The sequence below is a fragment of the Diplotaxodon limnothrissa genome, linkage group LG23 (assembly GCF_057381915.1).
Source record: "Diplotaxodon limnothrissa isolate DT_005_m linkage group LG23, D_limnothrissa_male_GT1.1, whole genome shotgun sequence".
Taxonomy (NCBI): Eukaryota; Metazoa; Chordata; class Actinopteri; order Cichliformes; family Cichlidae; genus Diplotaxodon; species Diplotaxodon limnothrissa.
The window spans coordinates 13,495,940-13,514,278 of record NC_140617.1 but is presented as its reverse complement, the minus strand read 5'-3'; the positions used below and the strand labels follow the sequence as shown (position 1 = coordinate 13,514,278).

At 39.9% G+C, this 18,339-nt stretch overlaps 1 protein-coding gene across 1 annotated transcript in view; it reads left to right on the top strand.

Moving 5' to 3' along the window:
• The window catches only part of lpp (LIM domain containing preferred translocation partner in lipoma), a 189,574-nt gene that overhangs the window by 57,087 nt on the left and 114,148 nt on the right, over positions 1 to 18,339 (top strand). Inside the window, exon 4 of the mRNA XM_085347083.1 lies at positions 8,814 to 9,007. Coding sequence (XP_085203209.1) covers positions 8,818 to 9,007 — 190 coding nt within the window. The 5' untranslated portion in view covers positions 8,814 to 8,817. The remainder of the gene's footprint in view (positions 1 to 8,813; positions 9,008 to 18,339) is intronic.

Here is an 18,339-nt window from a genome sequence, read left to right as displayed (position 1 = left end):
TTTAAGCATAACTGCAATCACAAAGACATGAGATGCTAACGTTAAGCTGTAAATGAATTACACCACAGTTGTATGAGTTCAGTGTCTCCATCGCTAACCTCCTGTGTGAATGTTCCCTGTCAGCTTCGACACTTTTCTAACCACTTTTTTAGTAAACATCTACTTTGAGCCATGCAACAAACTAAAAGTAATTCCCTGTTTGGTGATTGCAACCTGTTCAGCTATTCAACCAGCCCTCTAAAGCAGAGCAGGTCAAGTGCTGGAAAGACTCAGCAACAACCTCCTGCAGATGGGAACCTTTAATTTTTAAAGCATTTTCATTCGCATGGCTGATCCTCTGCACACTGCGTCACGAACCGTGAGTGCTAATCCCAGTCACCAACCACCTCTTTATTTAGTATGAAAAATCTTCCAGGCAAAGTGGATCTCCTTCTTCATCTCTGTAGTGTCTTTTTGAAGTAATGTTTTGATTGGTGCCCAGTGAACCAGATTTGTGTAGCTTGAACTGAACTCTACTCATGGGACAAAGACCGAGGTGGAAACCAGCGTAATTGCCCTTTAAATCTTAGTTCACCTTTTCTTATAAAGATATTCTCATCTGGATGCCCATGCAAATACATTATTTCAGTATTTGTTGTTGAGAAGCAGTTTGTTGTAGATTAATGCAAAAAATCAGAAAATGAACAGTTTTATGTTTTAAGAGTGTCAAACATAAAAATGCACAAAACCTCAGTGGTTGTGAAAACATTCTGTAACTATTTGGGGTAAAAGGGGTTAAATTTAAACCCTGCACCAATTTTGATTTTAATTAAAAGCCATTTTTACTGATGCCATGCATGCAATGCATCTGTCATCATCAAGGTCAGGTGTTTAAGCGCTTAGTAAGTGGTCTTTTGTGTCCTTCCTATAGACTGACGTCGGTTCCAGATCTGAATACCGAAGCCAATGTCCAACCGGTTAAATCTTCATTCTTTCTAATGGCCTGCAGGGGGCGACTCCTCTGACTTTAAAAAGAATTGTGAATGTATAGAGGCAGAACCAGCCCAAGGTTTTATGAGTTCCTAAGCAGAAATTGATTTGGGGTTAGTATGTCGAAGGCATTTGACTGTGTCCTGTGGGGGGTCCTCTGGGAGTATGGGGCCCATTGCTAACAGCCATTCAGTCCTTATACAACCGTTGCTGGAGCTTGGTCTGCATAGCCGGCAATAAGTCGGACTCGTTCCTGGTGGGTGGTGGGCTCCACCAGGGCTGCCCTTTGTTACCAATTCTGTTCCTAATTTTTATGGACAGAATTTCTAGGTGCAGCCAAGTGGTAGAAGGCTTTCACTTGGTCTCAGAATCTCATCTCTGCTTTTCGCGGATGCTGTGGTTCTGTTGGCTTCATCGGTGATTGCCTCCAGCTCGCCATGGACCAGTTCGCAGCCGAGTGTGAAGTGGTGGGAATGAGAATCAGCACCTCCAGATCTGAGGCCATGGTCCTCAGCTGGAAAAGGGTGGCGTGCCCACTCCGGGTCAGAGACGAGTTCTTGCCCCAAGTGGAACAGTATAAGTATCTCGGGGGCCGGCCCCTGCGATAAGCGGAAGAAGATGGATGGTTATTATGTCCATTTGTAACATTATATATGTTGCAAAGCCATTATCGTGGCTTTACTGCACTGCTGCCTTTGGTTTCATACGTCACCTCATTGCATAGACTTTGAGGTTTCTGTTTAACTAACATCTTTCTGTGTGCACAAAAATATACAAACAACTTGTCTTGTGTGACATTTTGCATGCTCCTGGGGTCCCCTGTTAGTGTGGGGCCTTAAGCAGCTGCTAAGTCTGCTTATGCCTCAGGCTGGCTCCCTATAGAAGTCTATGAGGGGGAAAAAACAGCTCTTGGTTTCCTTGATGTGACCTCCGTAAACACTTTCCTGTTAAGTTTTTGTTTTAAAATCTCCAGTGTCATGTCCTATTTTAAGAAAATAATGTCCATTTCTTAATAATAGTTTGGTCCCATTAGCATCAAAAACATAAAGTATGGCGTAGCTTGTTATTAACAAATCACCTTTGATAAATGCATGAGTTATAGTGTCCCATCACTTTCTCAGTCAGATCTCATCACATCTTATTTCAAAGACTCAGCTCAAACCCACATAACAAGACTTTGATAACCAATGTTTGAAGTGAAAGTGGGCACGTCTATCCATTATATACATTTTGTGGTCGTGCCTATTGCAGACTTTACTCTCATGGCTCCGGGTGTAGATTTCATCAAAATGACTTCAGACTGGTATGCGCTGATACCTGATGCCTTCCAAGTACAATCAGTCGATATTGAGCAGTAGTAAAAAAAAAAAAGTAACAAGGTAACAGTGAAGTTTTTGAGTTTTTGTCCATCCATCCATTTTCTTCCACAGTCGCGAATGCATTATCAAATACCAATGCACTCAAATCTGCCAGGTTCAGTATTTATCTAAAAAGGATTAAATTACAGTAATCCCACCCACCACAGCAGATTTATGATCATCTTTTTTAGGGTCTTCCAGCTTCTTGTTTTGGTTTCCTGGGCCATGATGCTTTGCTTCACTCTCCTCAGTTTTTTTAGCTGTCGAAAACTGCGATGTAGAAGCTGCTAGAGCATTTTAAAAAACAGAAGCTTGTGAACTGTGTGTGTGTGTTTTCTTATCTTTTTTTTTTTCCGATAGGTTTTCGACATGTGATTCAGCTCGCAGCCTCAGAAGAGTTTTTGCTAGAAAGCATGTCATCCTTTATCCTCCCCCAAAAATCTCTGAACCTTGCCATATTATGTTAGAATTCAGCTCTCTCAGTGGTCCTCTTTGGATGGTTTTGTTTGATAGTTTCCTTGGTAGATATGAAAGACTAATGCAGCAGAAGCACCTGCAGCAGTTCCTCAATGACAGCTGTAAAAGTGCAGCGGAACAGCTGTGAGAAGACAGCCCGGCTGCCGTGCCCCCATAAAACAAACTGTTAAACACGGTGTCACCGCTTTGTGAGTCATCCTGTAACTGCCCCGGCTATCAGAATTGATTTTTCTTCCATGAGCTCCAATAGTGTTTTTTGTGACTGCGAGTGCACCTTCAGTGCGATTCCTCACTGTTTTGGTTGTCTTTGTGTGTTCATTTATACATGTTTTCTTCCACTTTGTGTGTACATTCTTATTCCAGAACACAGAAAAGGAGGTACAGAAGGGCCTACTATAACAAATTATCTTCGTTATGGTAGAGAAAGGCCTGAAGTAGGAATTGCAATTGGTCCACGTGTTTAGTCAGAAGATGTTTACAGCAAACCTTCATATACGTATGTCCTGTACTGCAGAAATTGTAATTGTGTGGTTTTCCTCTAGTTGCTTTTATTTCCTCCCACAGTCCTAAGACTGTGGTGTAGACTGTGGGTGTGATGGAAACTGCAATGGCGTGAATATGTTCATCTACCTGTTATCGACTGATGGTCTGTCCAAAATAAACCCCCTCACTTTCTCAAGCTGAAAGGGGAATTCCCCTGATCGTACAAAACAAAGTGCAGTTACAGGTGTGAAAGAGTTGCACGAGCACTTCTTGAGGGCAAAGAGGGAATTGCACAAAGTGCATCATCAGGGTGACGGCCATAACTTAAAAATAAAAGGTGGGAAGAAGCTTGAATGTCTAGCAAAATGGCCTGTGGTTAAGTTACACATCCTAGGTTTGAACAAAAATAAAAATAGCCGCCGTGTGGTTCTGCTGAACTGTTCGTGACCATTTATTGAAAAATATGCCCATCATGACAAAAAAACGATAGTTTGACATTATTTTTTGTGACATATCTGCTGTTCCAACGGTTGGTGCTCATATTAAACATAACCAGAGTATCACACATTTTCTTATATTGAGTAATCCCTGCATTTCCTTTCTCTTCTTGGACCCCTATGATGCCACTGAGTGGGATTTATAGCTTACTAGAAGCCCCACCCACCTGTCATTTAAACTTTATTTGTGAGGAGCAGCCAATCGTAAGAAAGCTGGCTTAAGTTATGTGGAGTTGGTCTTAAAGGAGGAGGAGCTAAACAAATCAGTGGAAAATGCTCCTGGAGAGAGGACCTGAAAGCAAAGTGCAAAGCAGAATAAACTGATCACAAAAAACAAGTGAAACAAGAGAGGGTGGGGCATCGTAAAGGAGGGATATCAGACACAGGTATAAATAAAATACCCATCACACAGCAACCATCATTTCATCACTCTACCAGTGTCACATCATGTAATCAGGACTACAGGGAATACTTCTGGATGTATTCAGGATGATCATATATAATAACCATATTTTTGATACTGAATTTGATTATTACAGCCCACACGGGTTAGAAGAGAATGACTTTGTCAATATGAGTGGACAAGTTGCCTTTGGTTCACCAAGTCACAGATCAGTTCATAATAAATATACAGTCATCCACATACCTTAATAAAGCTTCAGTAAAATTATAAGTAAAATACATCACGGCAACTACTAATTGCATTTGGCACAAATAATTCCTCATACACAGTATTAAGCTGTACAGCACTAAACAAGAGGCGCAGCACAGTTAAAACATGATTGTGATCACACTGTGGTGAACACAGGGTCAGCAGCAGGGAACCGCACCCCTATCTGACACACTGATCTTCCACATTCATGTCTTCTAACAGTTTAGGCAGACCTCTGGTTTAAGCGTCTTTAGTCTTGTGTGGCTCATAGCTGATAACTTTTACTCTGTACTGCGTCTGTAGAGATGAGGCGTTGGGAAAGACTGGCCTAAACACTTCCTGTCACTGAAAATCATAATCACTATGCACGCATGTCATAGTTGACGCACTTTAATTCTAATCAGATCAGTTGTTAGATGTGGAAACCTTTTCATCTCTCTGTATTTTTTGTATATTTTGTGTCTCGTTGTATGTCACCATTTCAAGCCTTCACATAACGGGCTCTGCTGGAGTTCCTTGCCACTTTTCGTGGTCCTTTTTCAGCACTGAGTGTTTATTAGACAGGTTTAAATGTAAGCTGCCACTGCAGTAGATGGCTTGTTTGCTTCCACCCTCAACCTCATCTGTGAAAAAGCCAGTCTTCTGTTATTTACACAAAGGAGAAGCTTTGGACTGCTGAAGTACATTTCTGAAATAAACTGCTCTCTAGAGTAGACCTTGAATGGATAAAATAATGGCACTTTAAGCCATATGAAGAGAGTGTGTGTTTTTCAAATAGTTTATTTGTTCATGTTTTAAAAGAAGGGGGGGAAAAAAATCATTTGACAGATGAAATGCTGAAATTTACGCATACGTGTGACACGCCCGCGTGCAGCCTTTTTGAGCTTAAAAAACCCCCGCCAGGGTGCCTCCGGGGTAAACTGCATCACAAGTCACTGGACCATATTGATCATAGTCAATTAATATGTAGCGCACAAAAGATTGCGAGAAGACCTGCTGAGGAAGACTGCTGCTATGAAACGGCGCACTCCCATCCAGACAGTCTCTAAAGCATCCAGGAAGTGGCTTCGCTTTGCAGCCCTGAAACCTTAAAATCGCACGCCGCTCCAGAGCACTGTTATTAAACTATTTTTAAAAAGAGGTCACATTTTTTTAAACACAATCAGAGATTTTTATTCGAGGGCAGTCCTGAATTATTATTTCAGTGCAGTCGTGATTTTCTGTTTAAAATGAAGGCCGCTGCAATTTATAAGCCTAGCTGATCGCACGCGTAATCTATGAATCACAGGAATGATTATATGCTGAAGTCATCAGTGAAGTGGCTTCTGTGTTGTGCGCTCGGAACGGCACAGAAGTCACTTGTTTTGCAGAAATTTTATTTAAAATAACAGATGTGAGTGGGTTTAATGTGCACTTTAGGGCCCAGTATCCATAAAGCGACGCCCTGCTGCGCATTATTTGCCATCGCCAAAGAATGCAACCACACACTGACACAGAAATTTTCCTTTCAGGATGTCACATATTGAGTCTTACTCACACATCCTAAGATCATTTCTTCTCTTTCCCTCCTTTTCCCTTTCAATTCATCTTTTATTTTGTTAGCCATTTGAGCATTGGGAAATGAAAGCATGTGCATTGAAAGGACAGGTGGGTGTGAGACACCAGCGAGCGTCTGAATTGTAGCATTAAGAGCATGAGAGAAGGGAGGGGGGGGGGGAATCAAAAGTAAGAACCATTCAGACGGCAGGAGGAGCAGGGATTTGAGCAGATATTAAAAGATGATTGTGCGTGGGCTTTTACTGCTGTGCTCCGGAGAAAGAATGTAAACCCTGTATCAGTCAGAGTGAGGATAATAAACAGTAAAAACATCAGAACACAGCACAACAAACACAAACAAAAAGAAGGATGGGGAAAAGCACGCCGTATAAATATTTCAAATATTTCAAGTGATTTCAGAATGCGATGGTGAAATACTGGAGGTTTGTGTCCTCAGCTGCTGCAAGTTCCTCCACTCTGTGGTGGTCTTCCCTTCACTGGAACTGTGTTACCGACATGCGTGTTAAACAAAAGCATCGGTTAGAGGTGAGACTTGGTGCCATTTTGGAACATTTTGATAAGTTCGACTCTCATGCACCAAAAACAAAGACAACAGAAGCAACATGAAATTAAGTAATAAGTAGTCAAGTGTTGTTTCTTTGTGTGTGCGTGCGTGACTGTGGATCATTGTTCTGTCATTCCCAAACACTCATCTGATCTCATTTTTGACAGCTACATCAACGCTAAAAAAAAATCATTGATGGTTACATCAGGGTTACAGCATTTTTCAATACTTTTTCCTCTTCCAAAGTCTTTTTGTTTTTAAAGTACTTTGTTGTTTTCACCGCTCTTTGTCTCTCATATCACTCTTTTGATTTGTTGATCTCGTGCCGACATCGCAAGCAAGTGCGCAAGTAAAGAAAGCGAAGGCTCAGAGTCAGAGTTCAAAGTGATTTCCTTTCGACTTTAACGCTTGTTGTTGCTTTATTAAATCGGACACTTTGCTGCATGTCAGAACACGCTGTTTATTGCCTTGTTTTTCGTTTTACAGCGTAATTCTGCCAGACGCTTTCAAGCAGACTCCGTCGTCGGGGAGAAAAAAGTAGACGTGAGCTGTGTACGCTTATAATTGGTGTAACTTGTGCTGCATGTGGATACAGTGGCCTCAGTCACTTCTTTTATAAAGCAGAAACGGTGACACATAGAAGGTGTTTAATGCAGCAGGTCGGGTCTCACTGAAACTGTCAAACTCACATTGAACTTGAGCAATTTAAAGAATGTGAGTAAAAGCACAGTTCGTACTGCTGTCATGTACAGCTGGGGGTAAATATTCAGATTTTTAGTCGTGCTTGCAGGGTTAGGGATGGATGTTTGGAGACAGAGACAAAAGCAAATGGTAAATGGATTTGGTTTTTATATGGTGCTTTCTACTCATGCCCATTCACACGCATTCATACAAGCACTTTTTTCATTGCTAACGTTCATACATGGTTAGTGCACCCATCCTGTTGCCAAATGTCAGCCAAAGGTGAAAGGGCAGTCTAAGGGCAGGGTTTCTGTTTCATGTTATAAGTAGGGATGTCCCTGGTGACTAAAATCCCGTCCACACGTAAACGCAGAAATGAAGGAAAACGCTGCTAGGAACATGCCAAAGCAACAGGTGGCGATATATTCCTAACCTGTAGAAATGTTGGCCAATCAGAAGTCTAGAAGCCTCGGTGGGAAATAGTAAACAAAGCTGGGGCATAGAAGCAGAGCCGAGTTGTATGTAATACGTAAGCATTTAAACACTGCAGAGAGTACAATTAACAGTATTGTAGAAATTAATTTCACCGAAACAATAACATGGCGCACAGTGTGACGTCAAAAAAGGCGCACACCTTTGACGCTGCGTTTTCTGCGTTTTCTCCGTTTTTCTCGTCCACACCTAAATACAAAAACTGAGTTTTCGAAAATATCCACCCTGGCAGGCATTTTTAGAAATCTCCGTTTTCAGTGACCGAAAACGCCGTTTACGTGTGGACGAAAGGTGCAAACGCATAGAAAAACCTGCGTTTTCAAAAATACCCGAGTACGTGTGGACGTAGCCTAATTTTCAAAAAATAACCAACTAAAAGTAGAACACTCCTGATCGCAATACATGGGTTTTAAATATTTAAGAGCATTTTGAAACTGTTATTGATGTTATCAAATTATATTTTAGTTGCTCCTGAAATGTGTGGTCGTTGCTTCATCTATAACACACGCAATGTTAGTTTGCTGACTGTGGCTGATATCAGCCGTGCTTACTTCATCCGATTAGGGTCCACATGTTGGTGGACCTTAAACCTACGGTTGGGCTTTGCTCTATTAACATCACTAGTTTACTTGACAGTCCTTCACAGTAGTTTTCTACATCAGAATGCTTCAGAACTGACCTGGTTAGCATGTCTTACTTTGGACCTTACTTGTTTCCACATCACTCGGAGAGAGTGGCGCAACGTCTGTGGGCTCCTGTGTTACAATTAGTTTTACAAAACGAGTTCAAAAAGTGAAGAAATAATCATGTAAATGTAGTAATTTATTGCTGCTTTACCAATTTAGCTGGTATCCATACACTTAGCATCATTATTTGTCATGTGAACAATATTAATGCTCCCGCTTGCCATTGCAGGCTGTAATTTGAGAAGTAAAATCTCCATTGTCTCTGTTTCCTCATCGAGTATGCATGCAGAGAAACCTGCGCTTTGTCACAGTTAACATCACACCCCACCCGTTAAATTTGTTGTCCCACTTTTAATTTCTGCATCACTATTGAGTTTGCAGCCCCTGACTTTTAATAACTCTGTGTCCCCTCCTTAGAACCATGTGGAACCCAGTGAGTGAGCAGACAGGACAGGTGACTGCCAGGATGGAGACCACTCCATCTTTGGGTAGTGCGAGCATCTCCGTCTCGCAGCAGCAGGCACCTAAGAAGTTTGCACCTGTGGTCGCCCCCAAGCCCAAGTTCAACCCTTACAAACAGGTGGGAGAGGCCACACTCTCCGAGCCGGCAGGTAAGCACACAGTCTTCAAATTGCTTCAACTAAGAAAATATCATTATCTTACAAAATAATTAAAATGTCCCACTTTGCAGCATTTATTAGTAATATGATATTTCTGTTGTTAAACTCTGCACTCTCCATGTTTAGTACTCGCCCATATTTCATCTTCTGCAGTTAGCAGTAAACCCGTCCTACCCTTACAGTGGTTACAAGTGCAACAGAGTACATTTTAAATTTTACTGTTGAGTGTCTTGGGCATTTCTTTATTCAGCATTATATTTAACAGTTACTGAGACAGAAATCTAAGTGTTAAACTGAACTGCTTGTTCAGTGAATATTCCCATGTGTACTTGATATTGATTTCCATACAGTACAATTCATAAAACATACATACGATATAATTTCATCCCTAAAAAGCTCTGACACTAAAACATATATGACGTGATGCTAAACGGCATTTTCTTTTTTATCTTTTTCTTGTTCACTAATCACTAATATAATAAAGTTTACTGAAGTATGGAGCTTACAATACTCTGGCTATGATGTGTTAAGACTGAATGGAAAGTTCAATTCAATTCAGTTTTATTTATATAGCGCCAAATCACAACAACAGTTGCCTCAAGGTGCTTTATATTGCATCTTAAAGACCCTACAATAATACAAAGAAAACAGAGAAAACCCCAACAATCATATGACCCCCTATGAGCAAGCACTTTGGTGAGAGTAGGAAGGGAAAACTCCCTTTTAATAGGAAGAAACCTCCAGCAGAACCTGAGAGGGCTCAGGGAGGGTGGGGGGCAATCTGCCACGACCAGTTGGGGTTAGGGGAGGAAGACAAAGACAAAGACACGCTGTGGAAGAAAGCCAGAGATTAATAATAGGTAATGATTACATGCAAAGAGGTCTATTAACACATAGTGAGTGAAAAAGGTGATGGAAGAAGAAACACTCAATGCATCATGGGAATTCCCCAGCAGCCTAGACCTATTGCAGCATAACTAAGGGAGGATTCGGGGTCCTAACTATATCCTTTATTAAAAAGGATGGTTTTAAGCCTAATCTCAAAAATAAAGAGGATGTCTGTCTCGTGAATCCAAACTGGAAGCTGGATCCACAGGAGAGGTGCCTTGAAGCTGAAAGCTCTGCCTCCCATTCTGCACTTAAATACTCTAGGAACCACAAGTAAGCTAGAGTAAGCCCACAAGTAAGCTTACAGTTTCAGGGTGAAGTGCTCTAATGGGGAGATACGGTACTATACGATTGTTAAAACAAGATGGTGCCTATTCAAGACCTAGAAGTAATACACACATGAACTAGTTTGTCAGCATCACACTGAGACAGGATTTTTCAAATTTTTGAAATATTGCACAAATGAAAGAAAGCAGTTCTACATATACTAAACTACACGTATAACTCCAGGTTTTCTCACAGTATTACTAGAGGCCAAGGTAATGCCATCCAGAATAAGAATCTGGTTAGATACCATGTTTCTAAGAATAAAATCTAATAGATAAAGTTGGGTGTCATCTGCAGCATCTGCGGCACTAAGATCTAGTAAGGCAGATACGTTTTCATTTATTATGTAAGTGCTAAATTACACACATGAGTTTGTTCACAGGTGTGTAAAATACCAAACACTTCTTTAGCCATTGTCAAGATGAAAGCCAACGTGATCTACAGTCACTGCAGCACAGTTGATGAGAGTGCGGCTGTGAAAAAACGTTTGCACATTATTTGGGTGACCTGTAAAGGATGCAGCTTAGCCCGAGGAAGTAACCTGTGAAGAGTGACACAGAAAAGCAAAAAGTTTCCATAAGGCATCTGCTCACATTAGAAAAACATATTTTTAAAAGATGGCAGCTTCACCTCGTTTCATCTGCGCCGGCTTTACCTGTAAAACTGGAAAGTTGGACATGTTTGACTTTATAACTGCTGCACTTTTATACTGGTCCAGTTTAGGTTAAGAAATTATACCTGATCGTTAAATCATTCATTAACTGGAGGCCAAGCTTATGCAATCCAGAGTGAGAATCTGGTTAGACACCATTTTTCTAAGATTCGTAGAGCCGAGTACAATAATCTCAGTTTTATCTGAAGCAGAAAATTGGTGTCACGGGTTGCCGGGCAAGCCGTCTGGTGTGGACCCAAAATGCAGGCACTGGCTTGATGCGAGTGAGCGTTTTATTTACAACCAGCGATATACAAACAAAAGCGAGAGTGGTAAGGACAGCACTAAGAAATGACCTGAACTGGGGGAAAATTAAAGAACAAATCTGGAACACGCCACATACAGGAAGCAACGTGGGATGAGGGCAGAGAGACGCGGAGAAACGCCAACTAACGCATACGAGCCGACAAAGAGCACAGACCGACACCCACTATATATACACACACACGCAATGACACACAGGAGGGAAGCACAGCTGATCCTAATGGACGTGATGACAGGAAGACACAAGGTGAACACAGTGTGAACAGACATAGACCATCAAAGTAAAACAGGAAGTACACTGTTTTATAAACACACACTGAAAGACACGAACACAACACCGGGATACAACAAGACACAAGAACCAAAAAACCCTAAGGACTGATACCCAATCAGAAGAAGCTAGAAAATAATAACAATAAAGTCAAAACGCTGGGTCAGCGACCCCAGGACCATGACATTTAGAGGTCATCCAGATCTTGATATCTTTAAGACATTCGTGCAGTTTAACTAATTGGTGCGTGTTATCTGGCTTCATGAATAGATAAAGTTGGGTGTCTTCTGCATAGCAGTGAAGATGTATGCTATGGCTTCTGATGATACTGCCTAAGGGAGGTGTGTATAATGGAAACAGAATGGGTCCTAGCACTGAACCCTGTGGAACTCCATAATTAACCTTAGTGTGTGAAGACAATTCTCCATTTACATAAATAAATTGGAGCCTATTAGATGGTTATGATTCAAACAGCTGCAGCACAGTACCTGTAATAGTTACAGCAGGCTCTAATCGCTGTAAAGTATTATGGGCAACAGTATTAAACACTGCACTGAGGTCGAGCAGGGCAAGTACAGAGATGAATCTGCTGTCAGAGGCCAGAAGAAGATCATTTGTAACCTTTACATTTATAACCATTTCTGTACTGTGGTGAGTTCTGAAACCCGACTTTAAATAAATCATAACTCTGCAGATGATCTGTTAGCTGTTACAGCTACTCTATTGACATTGGCCTATAATTAGCTAAGGCAGCTGGATCAGCTAACGGTTTAACTACTGCCAGCTTGAACGTCAGTGGTACATAACCAATGCTACAGCTGCTTGTTCAACAAATATTCCCAGGTGCACTTAAAATTGATTTCCACACAGTATAATTCATACAATGTACATACAACATGATTTTCATCCCTAAAAACCTCCTTGATGAAAGACTATGATAAAGAGCCTTTTGTTTTTATTTATTTATTTGTTAGTTGGAGATCGGTTGATCATATTTAGGATTGAAACATTAATTAATCGCAGGACTTTTGTAGGACTGGGGTATAAAAGACACATTGATGATCAATTGGAGAAAAAGAGTCTAAATAAGTAGTAAATACTAGTTAACTAGTTAATATTAAAGATAATATTAATATTAAAGAAATGATTGCAAACTGAATTTAGATCAATATTAAATAGATTATGTTTATATTTTTAACCATTCAAACTGCTTTTATGCATTTTTACTTGCACATTCATACAGGATCTTGTTTTAAGAACTTTATATTTGACATCCAATCAGGATGAGTTATAGATTGATGCAGGAGCAGTGGATCGAGCTGCTGACCTTCTGATTACCAGAATAGCCTTGGTAAGGCTTACACTCAGGGCTTCATCAGGTGTCCCTGAACCATCCCTTAGATATGCTACTATGGGCCCGGGAACTTCCCATGATGCACTTCAGTTCCTCTCGGCTCCCTTCTTTTCATTCCCTGTGTGTTTATATGCCAGGACTCCTCTCCTGTTTAGTTTTCTATGAGCTGGTGTTATGTAAATAAAAAATGAATTGAACAGACGACCCGCTCTGGCTCCTGAGCCACAGCTGTGCACAGCTGCTGTGTTTGGCTCACAGTGTGACTAAACACCTAAAATTAGCCTCATGAAAGCGTCTCTAGAAACTTTTACATAGGTCTTTCACATAATCAACCATCAAAGTTGTTCTGACCTTCTTGTTGCTCTTAGATTTGGAGAATTTCTAGGTAATGTTTGGGTTATTATATCATCCTGTTCTGTAGTCCTCTGTGAAATGGGCGGTTTTATTTGCTTTATTTTTGAGTTTCCCTTAAAAACTGGATAATTCACCAGTTATCGCCTGTTTACAATATTGAATTTCTGGTTATTAATTGTGGCAGAGGTGTTATTGCATGTCTAATTTACAAGCAGTGTTGGCAGTGTGGTTTGCAGTCAAGTGTGAGCGCAGGAAGCCTTGTGTTGTCTGCTTTTTTTAGGTCCCCTGGGAGCTGATGGCTTGTTTTTGTGAAAAAAAAAAAAAAAAAAGACTCTAGTGCTGCAACTTCATATGCAATACGTGTTGAAATGTAAGGTTATAATTAAGATTGTTATTAAGAATGTCATGTTATATAAAGATTATTTAAAATAAAGCTAAAATATGTGGATTCCACTTTGACGTGGAGTTGCTTATAATAATCAATTTTCTTTTTTCTAAATTCATATTCTTCAGTAGAAAAAGGAAGCAAATGGAATTAAATCTGTACAGTGTGCTGTATATTTTTACCTTTATAAAGTCATACTTTGCATTAGCACACGTTTTCTACAGCACAATAATAGGAAGACGTATGCAAATTGTTTAAAAAATCTTTTTGTTTAAATAAGAGAGCAGACGAGAACACAGGAAGCGGTTTTTTTCTTTTACTGCCAATAAATAACACTGAAACCTGAAACATTATGACCTACTCAGAGCTACTTATAGACTTTTTAAAGGAATTGATGCTTTTATTTTGCATATGCTCCTATTGTAAAGACGGAGCTGCAAACACAAACAATAATATTCTCTGTCCTCACTTTCCCTTCCAGTTATGTGTTGTAACGTGAAAATTATCTAAACCTCTGCCCTCAAACCCCCCCGAGAGCCCTAGATTTCCAAAACAGGGGAAACGGTTATGAAATTCACCAGGACGAGAGCACACTGTCAGGCTGAAAACACTGCTGTCTGTAGGGGTTTGTGGTTTGACTTACAGACCGTCTTGTACTCCAGATGTTGGTGGTGTAAAAATTGTTCTTAGATGGCTTCTTTTTGAGCTCTGCCCACCATTTGAGAAAAATAAATAAAACAACAATTGAAGCTTTAAAGCAGCTTTTAAGCTTTCAAAATCAAAACTCTTTATATGCTTCACACAAGGTGACACGAAGCCCTTTTCGTAGAAAAAAATTAAGGTAAGAGGAAAAAAGCTGAAGGTGTCATGAAAAGACACATTGAGTACATTCCCTGTACTAATATACAGTTTCACCTTTTATTTTGTCCCTATAATTGTGTTATAAACAAAGAACAGAGAGAGCTTGTTTACTTGATCATCAAGTTTTTTGAAGTCTGAGAACAATTCTTGTAATTCTTATGAATTCTTATTGTGATAATGGGCAATTCTATAACATTGTTTTAATGTACTTGCACTTAAAATTTATATCTGTGTCCTTGACTTGACATCTTTAACCGCAGAAGCTGCATTTATTGTTGTTATTTCCCCACTGTATGAGCTAGAGTATTGAATGGAAAAGACCCCAGGATGGAGCCTTGAGGAACACCACACTGGTCTTTTACACACGCAACACCAAGCTTCATCACTTCATTTCACACATCAGTGATTCTGTTGCACAAAGCAGACCTTGTTCATCTTTAAACTTTGAAAGCCAACATGACCTACAAAGCTGAAAAAAATGTTTGCACACCATTTGGGTGGCCTGTAAAAGATGTAGCTTAGTAGAAGTAAACTGAAGAGTGACACAGAAAAGCGAAAAGTTTCCATAAGATATCCGCTCGCATCGGAAAAACATATTTTTAAAAGATGGCAGCTTCACCTCGTTTTACCTGTAAAACTGGAAAGTTGGACATGTTTGACTTTATAACTTCTGCACTTTTATACTGGTCCAGTTTAGGTTAAGACATTATACCCGATCGTTAAATCATTCATTAACTAGAGGCAAGGGTCAACTTTACTGCTGTTGGATTATACGGCACCCATCTTCAAACTCCTGCCCTCAGTTTGATTTCAACTATTACACAAGCTTCATCACTTCATTTCACACATTAGTAATTCTGTTGCACTGACAGCATCTTTCCAGAGACATATAAACGCCCGCCAAAGTAATCAAACCATTGCTGGTACATTATATTTTCCCAGGAACGCATTTTGCCATGATGACAGAGACAGACTCACATGGTGAAAATAGCAGTTGTGACAGATTTGGTGAGGTTAAGCTGATATTTGTGAGATTAAATTTGGTGATATGTTAATTTTTTTCTGTGCAGCCAGACTGCTGCTGGTAAGTCACAGATATAGAAATTTGATAAGATTAAATGTAAAGAAAGAAGACTCATGTTGAGGTTAGGTGAAGTGTAACTGAGAAAGACTGGGTCTGAGACATCATCTAGGTTTGCTGTGCGTTGCTTTTAGAGCTGGTTGTGCAGCTCTTTGGCTTTGTAATCATCAAATCCACTTTCTCAGATCCCAGAGAGTCATAACTGGACAAAGTTTTGTCGTCCTTGCTGGCATCTTTTCGTTGTCGTCATTATCAGCAGAGTTGGTTGTGCAGTGTGTTTGGTTGGGGTGAAGGAAGATGATGTGGAAATGTGTGAATCCCAAGTAGAGTGAGTCTGGGAAGAGGAACTGGAAGCGTGACCTGTGAGCAGGTTGTTAACCATCCTGCTGAGTGTCAGGTGCTTTCTCTTATGTCTGACCAGTGGCTCTTCACACTTTTTAATATTTTTTTAATGTTGAAGCCCATCAGTAGTCATTCCCACCTGTCTTATTGATTTAAAACTGTATTTTAGTTACTGCATTAGAATTACCTGAGCAGGGATGTTCCAAAGCCTCTTTAGCCTTCTACCAGGAGGTCCAGGATTGATGTTGGTAGGGCTGAATCCATAAGTTTTGCCCATTTTGCTCATCCATATTAATCCAGCCAGATAATCCCAGTAATTACCATGGATGATTCATGCTTTTAAATCTGTACATTTTGGGAGAGTTCTGATAAACTTACTCATTTGTAAGAGTCACTGGCAGCACCAAGGTCTGGCTCTTTTTCTGAGTAGGAAGTAGGAAACTTGCTACCAAGTTTAGGATGGTTTGTGTGCTCTTTGTCCTTTTAATCCTCCTAGTGTTACATTTGCCATAAAAAAGGTCCTTAAATGTGTGGTGGTTTGAGACAACGAGCGTGAAATTATTATTTTCAAAGTTTTAAATGCCCAAGAAAACATTAGATCTTTTAGATTAATACGATGCTGCTATAATGACATTAGTGGGATCTATAGGTGAGCTTTAATACAATAGGCCTGCCTTTAATGCTTGCTTGTTTATGTTGCATTAATTAGGAGAAAATATGTCAGGAGATCAGCAGTGTGCATACAGAGTGCAGCAGAAGAAATGTGTGTTGTTTTAACTTAAGACTTTTACTGAACATTTCCAATTATAAATTGTATGGAAAAAGACTTTGAATTGGTACAAATCTTAAGAATTCTCTTTTTAAATTATGTACGTCACTGGTTTTTCATTCAAGCCCTTACTTATTGTTGTGATCGCCCTTCCAGTGTCCAAATTCCAGCGCTACACCACATAGAATAAATGAGGCTCAGTTTTGAGTATTGATTTTTACCCCAGCCCACAGCACTGCTCCTTCTGTAAATTAGCAAAAAAAAAAAAAAAAAAAGTTTTTCATGGCCAGTTTATGATTTGCGGCTCCATTAAACCCTTGAGATTTTAAAATGTCACTTCACCAACATTTAATCCACACCCATAGCCACTGTCTTATTTTCTGCATTATGCATTGTCCGGGTATTAAGAGGATTAATGAAACAATATGAAGAGGCTGGGAATACATCTGTACATTATATAATAATTGCAGTGTTGTACTTTGTAATGTAAATGTTTTACTCTGCTGAGCTGAATGAGGTCAAAGTGACCCATGGAAACCTGACCTTTCAATGTCACTTTTTACTGCATTTACATAAACTGGGAAAACTGTCAAATAGCCTCTTCTTCTGCAGATGTTTCCAGCTGCTCTGGGTTTAGTTTTATGTGACACTGTTGATTAAACATCTATAGGTTGCAGCATCTTGCAGATTTTGCAGAGTACTGAGCTTTCATGGGCTGCTTAAGCATTCCCCTTTCCATTAAAACATTTAGAAATGACACTCGATTGGTTGTTGTCAGTGTTTTGATCATGCAAATATGTAAAGCCATCTGCAGACATCTCCACTTGTCAGCGGATAAGACGTCTTTATGAACAGATTATCTGGGTGTCTCCTCATTTATCTGTTTAATATCTGTTATATCAAACGTGGGGACTGCCTGATGTAAAATTGAGGATTAGCATAAAAAATTAGGGACAAGTCAATTTGGCACAGCACCCTGCTGTCCCTTTTGTCTAGCAGGGGCCAGCATTGGGGCTGGAATGAGCACTCTGAGGCCATGTTTACTGTGTGCAGACGGGGTGGCAGACAGTTAGCCAAACCTGCATTTAGATTTTATTTATTTAATTATTTTTTATTTGAGGATCACTTGTTCTGATTAAAGCCCCAGAAAATAGGAAGCGAAAGACATATATGTCTCAGACAGAGACTCAAAGTTCCTTCCAATAAAAGATTTTGGGGTTTAAGTTGATCTCATATGGTACATGCACTGTAGGAAGGTTTGATTGTTTTTTCGTAGAGCCACTAATGCTCCAGTTTTTTTTTTTAATGCCGGCTTTTACGCCGGAGCTTAGCTTTAAATATTTATTTTTGCAAATTTTTTTAAAGGTTGTATGATTTTTAAAATCACGATGCAACATCCTGTGGGAGAGGTGGACAAAATATGATGAATAACTGTACAAGGTAACGCAATCCACTGCAACAGCTCTGCAACGAAAACTACTCCTCTGAAGCATATTAGGCCCAGCTTTGCTAAAACGGTATTGACAACAGTGTGTCATTTAATGGGTGCCATCAAGCTCTGAAAATAGTTTAAAAAGCCCTTGTGTTATTGATGTAGGACACTGCGGCCTTTCCTTAAAACCCAGAGGAATAAATCATTATATTTTATGAGAAGCAGCCTGTTTTAGAGCTAATGTTCTTCTTTGACATGTTTTGCTTTCATAGTCATAGAGCGA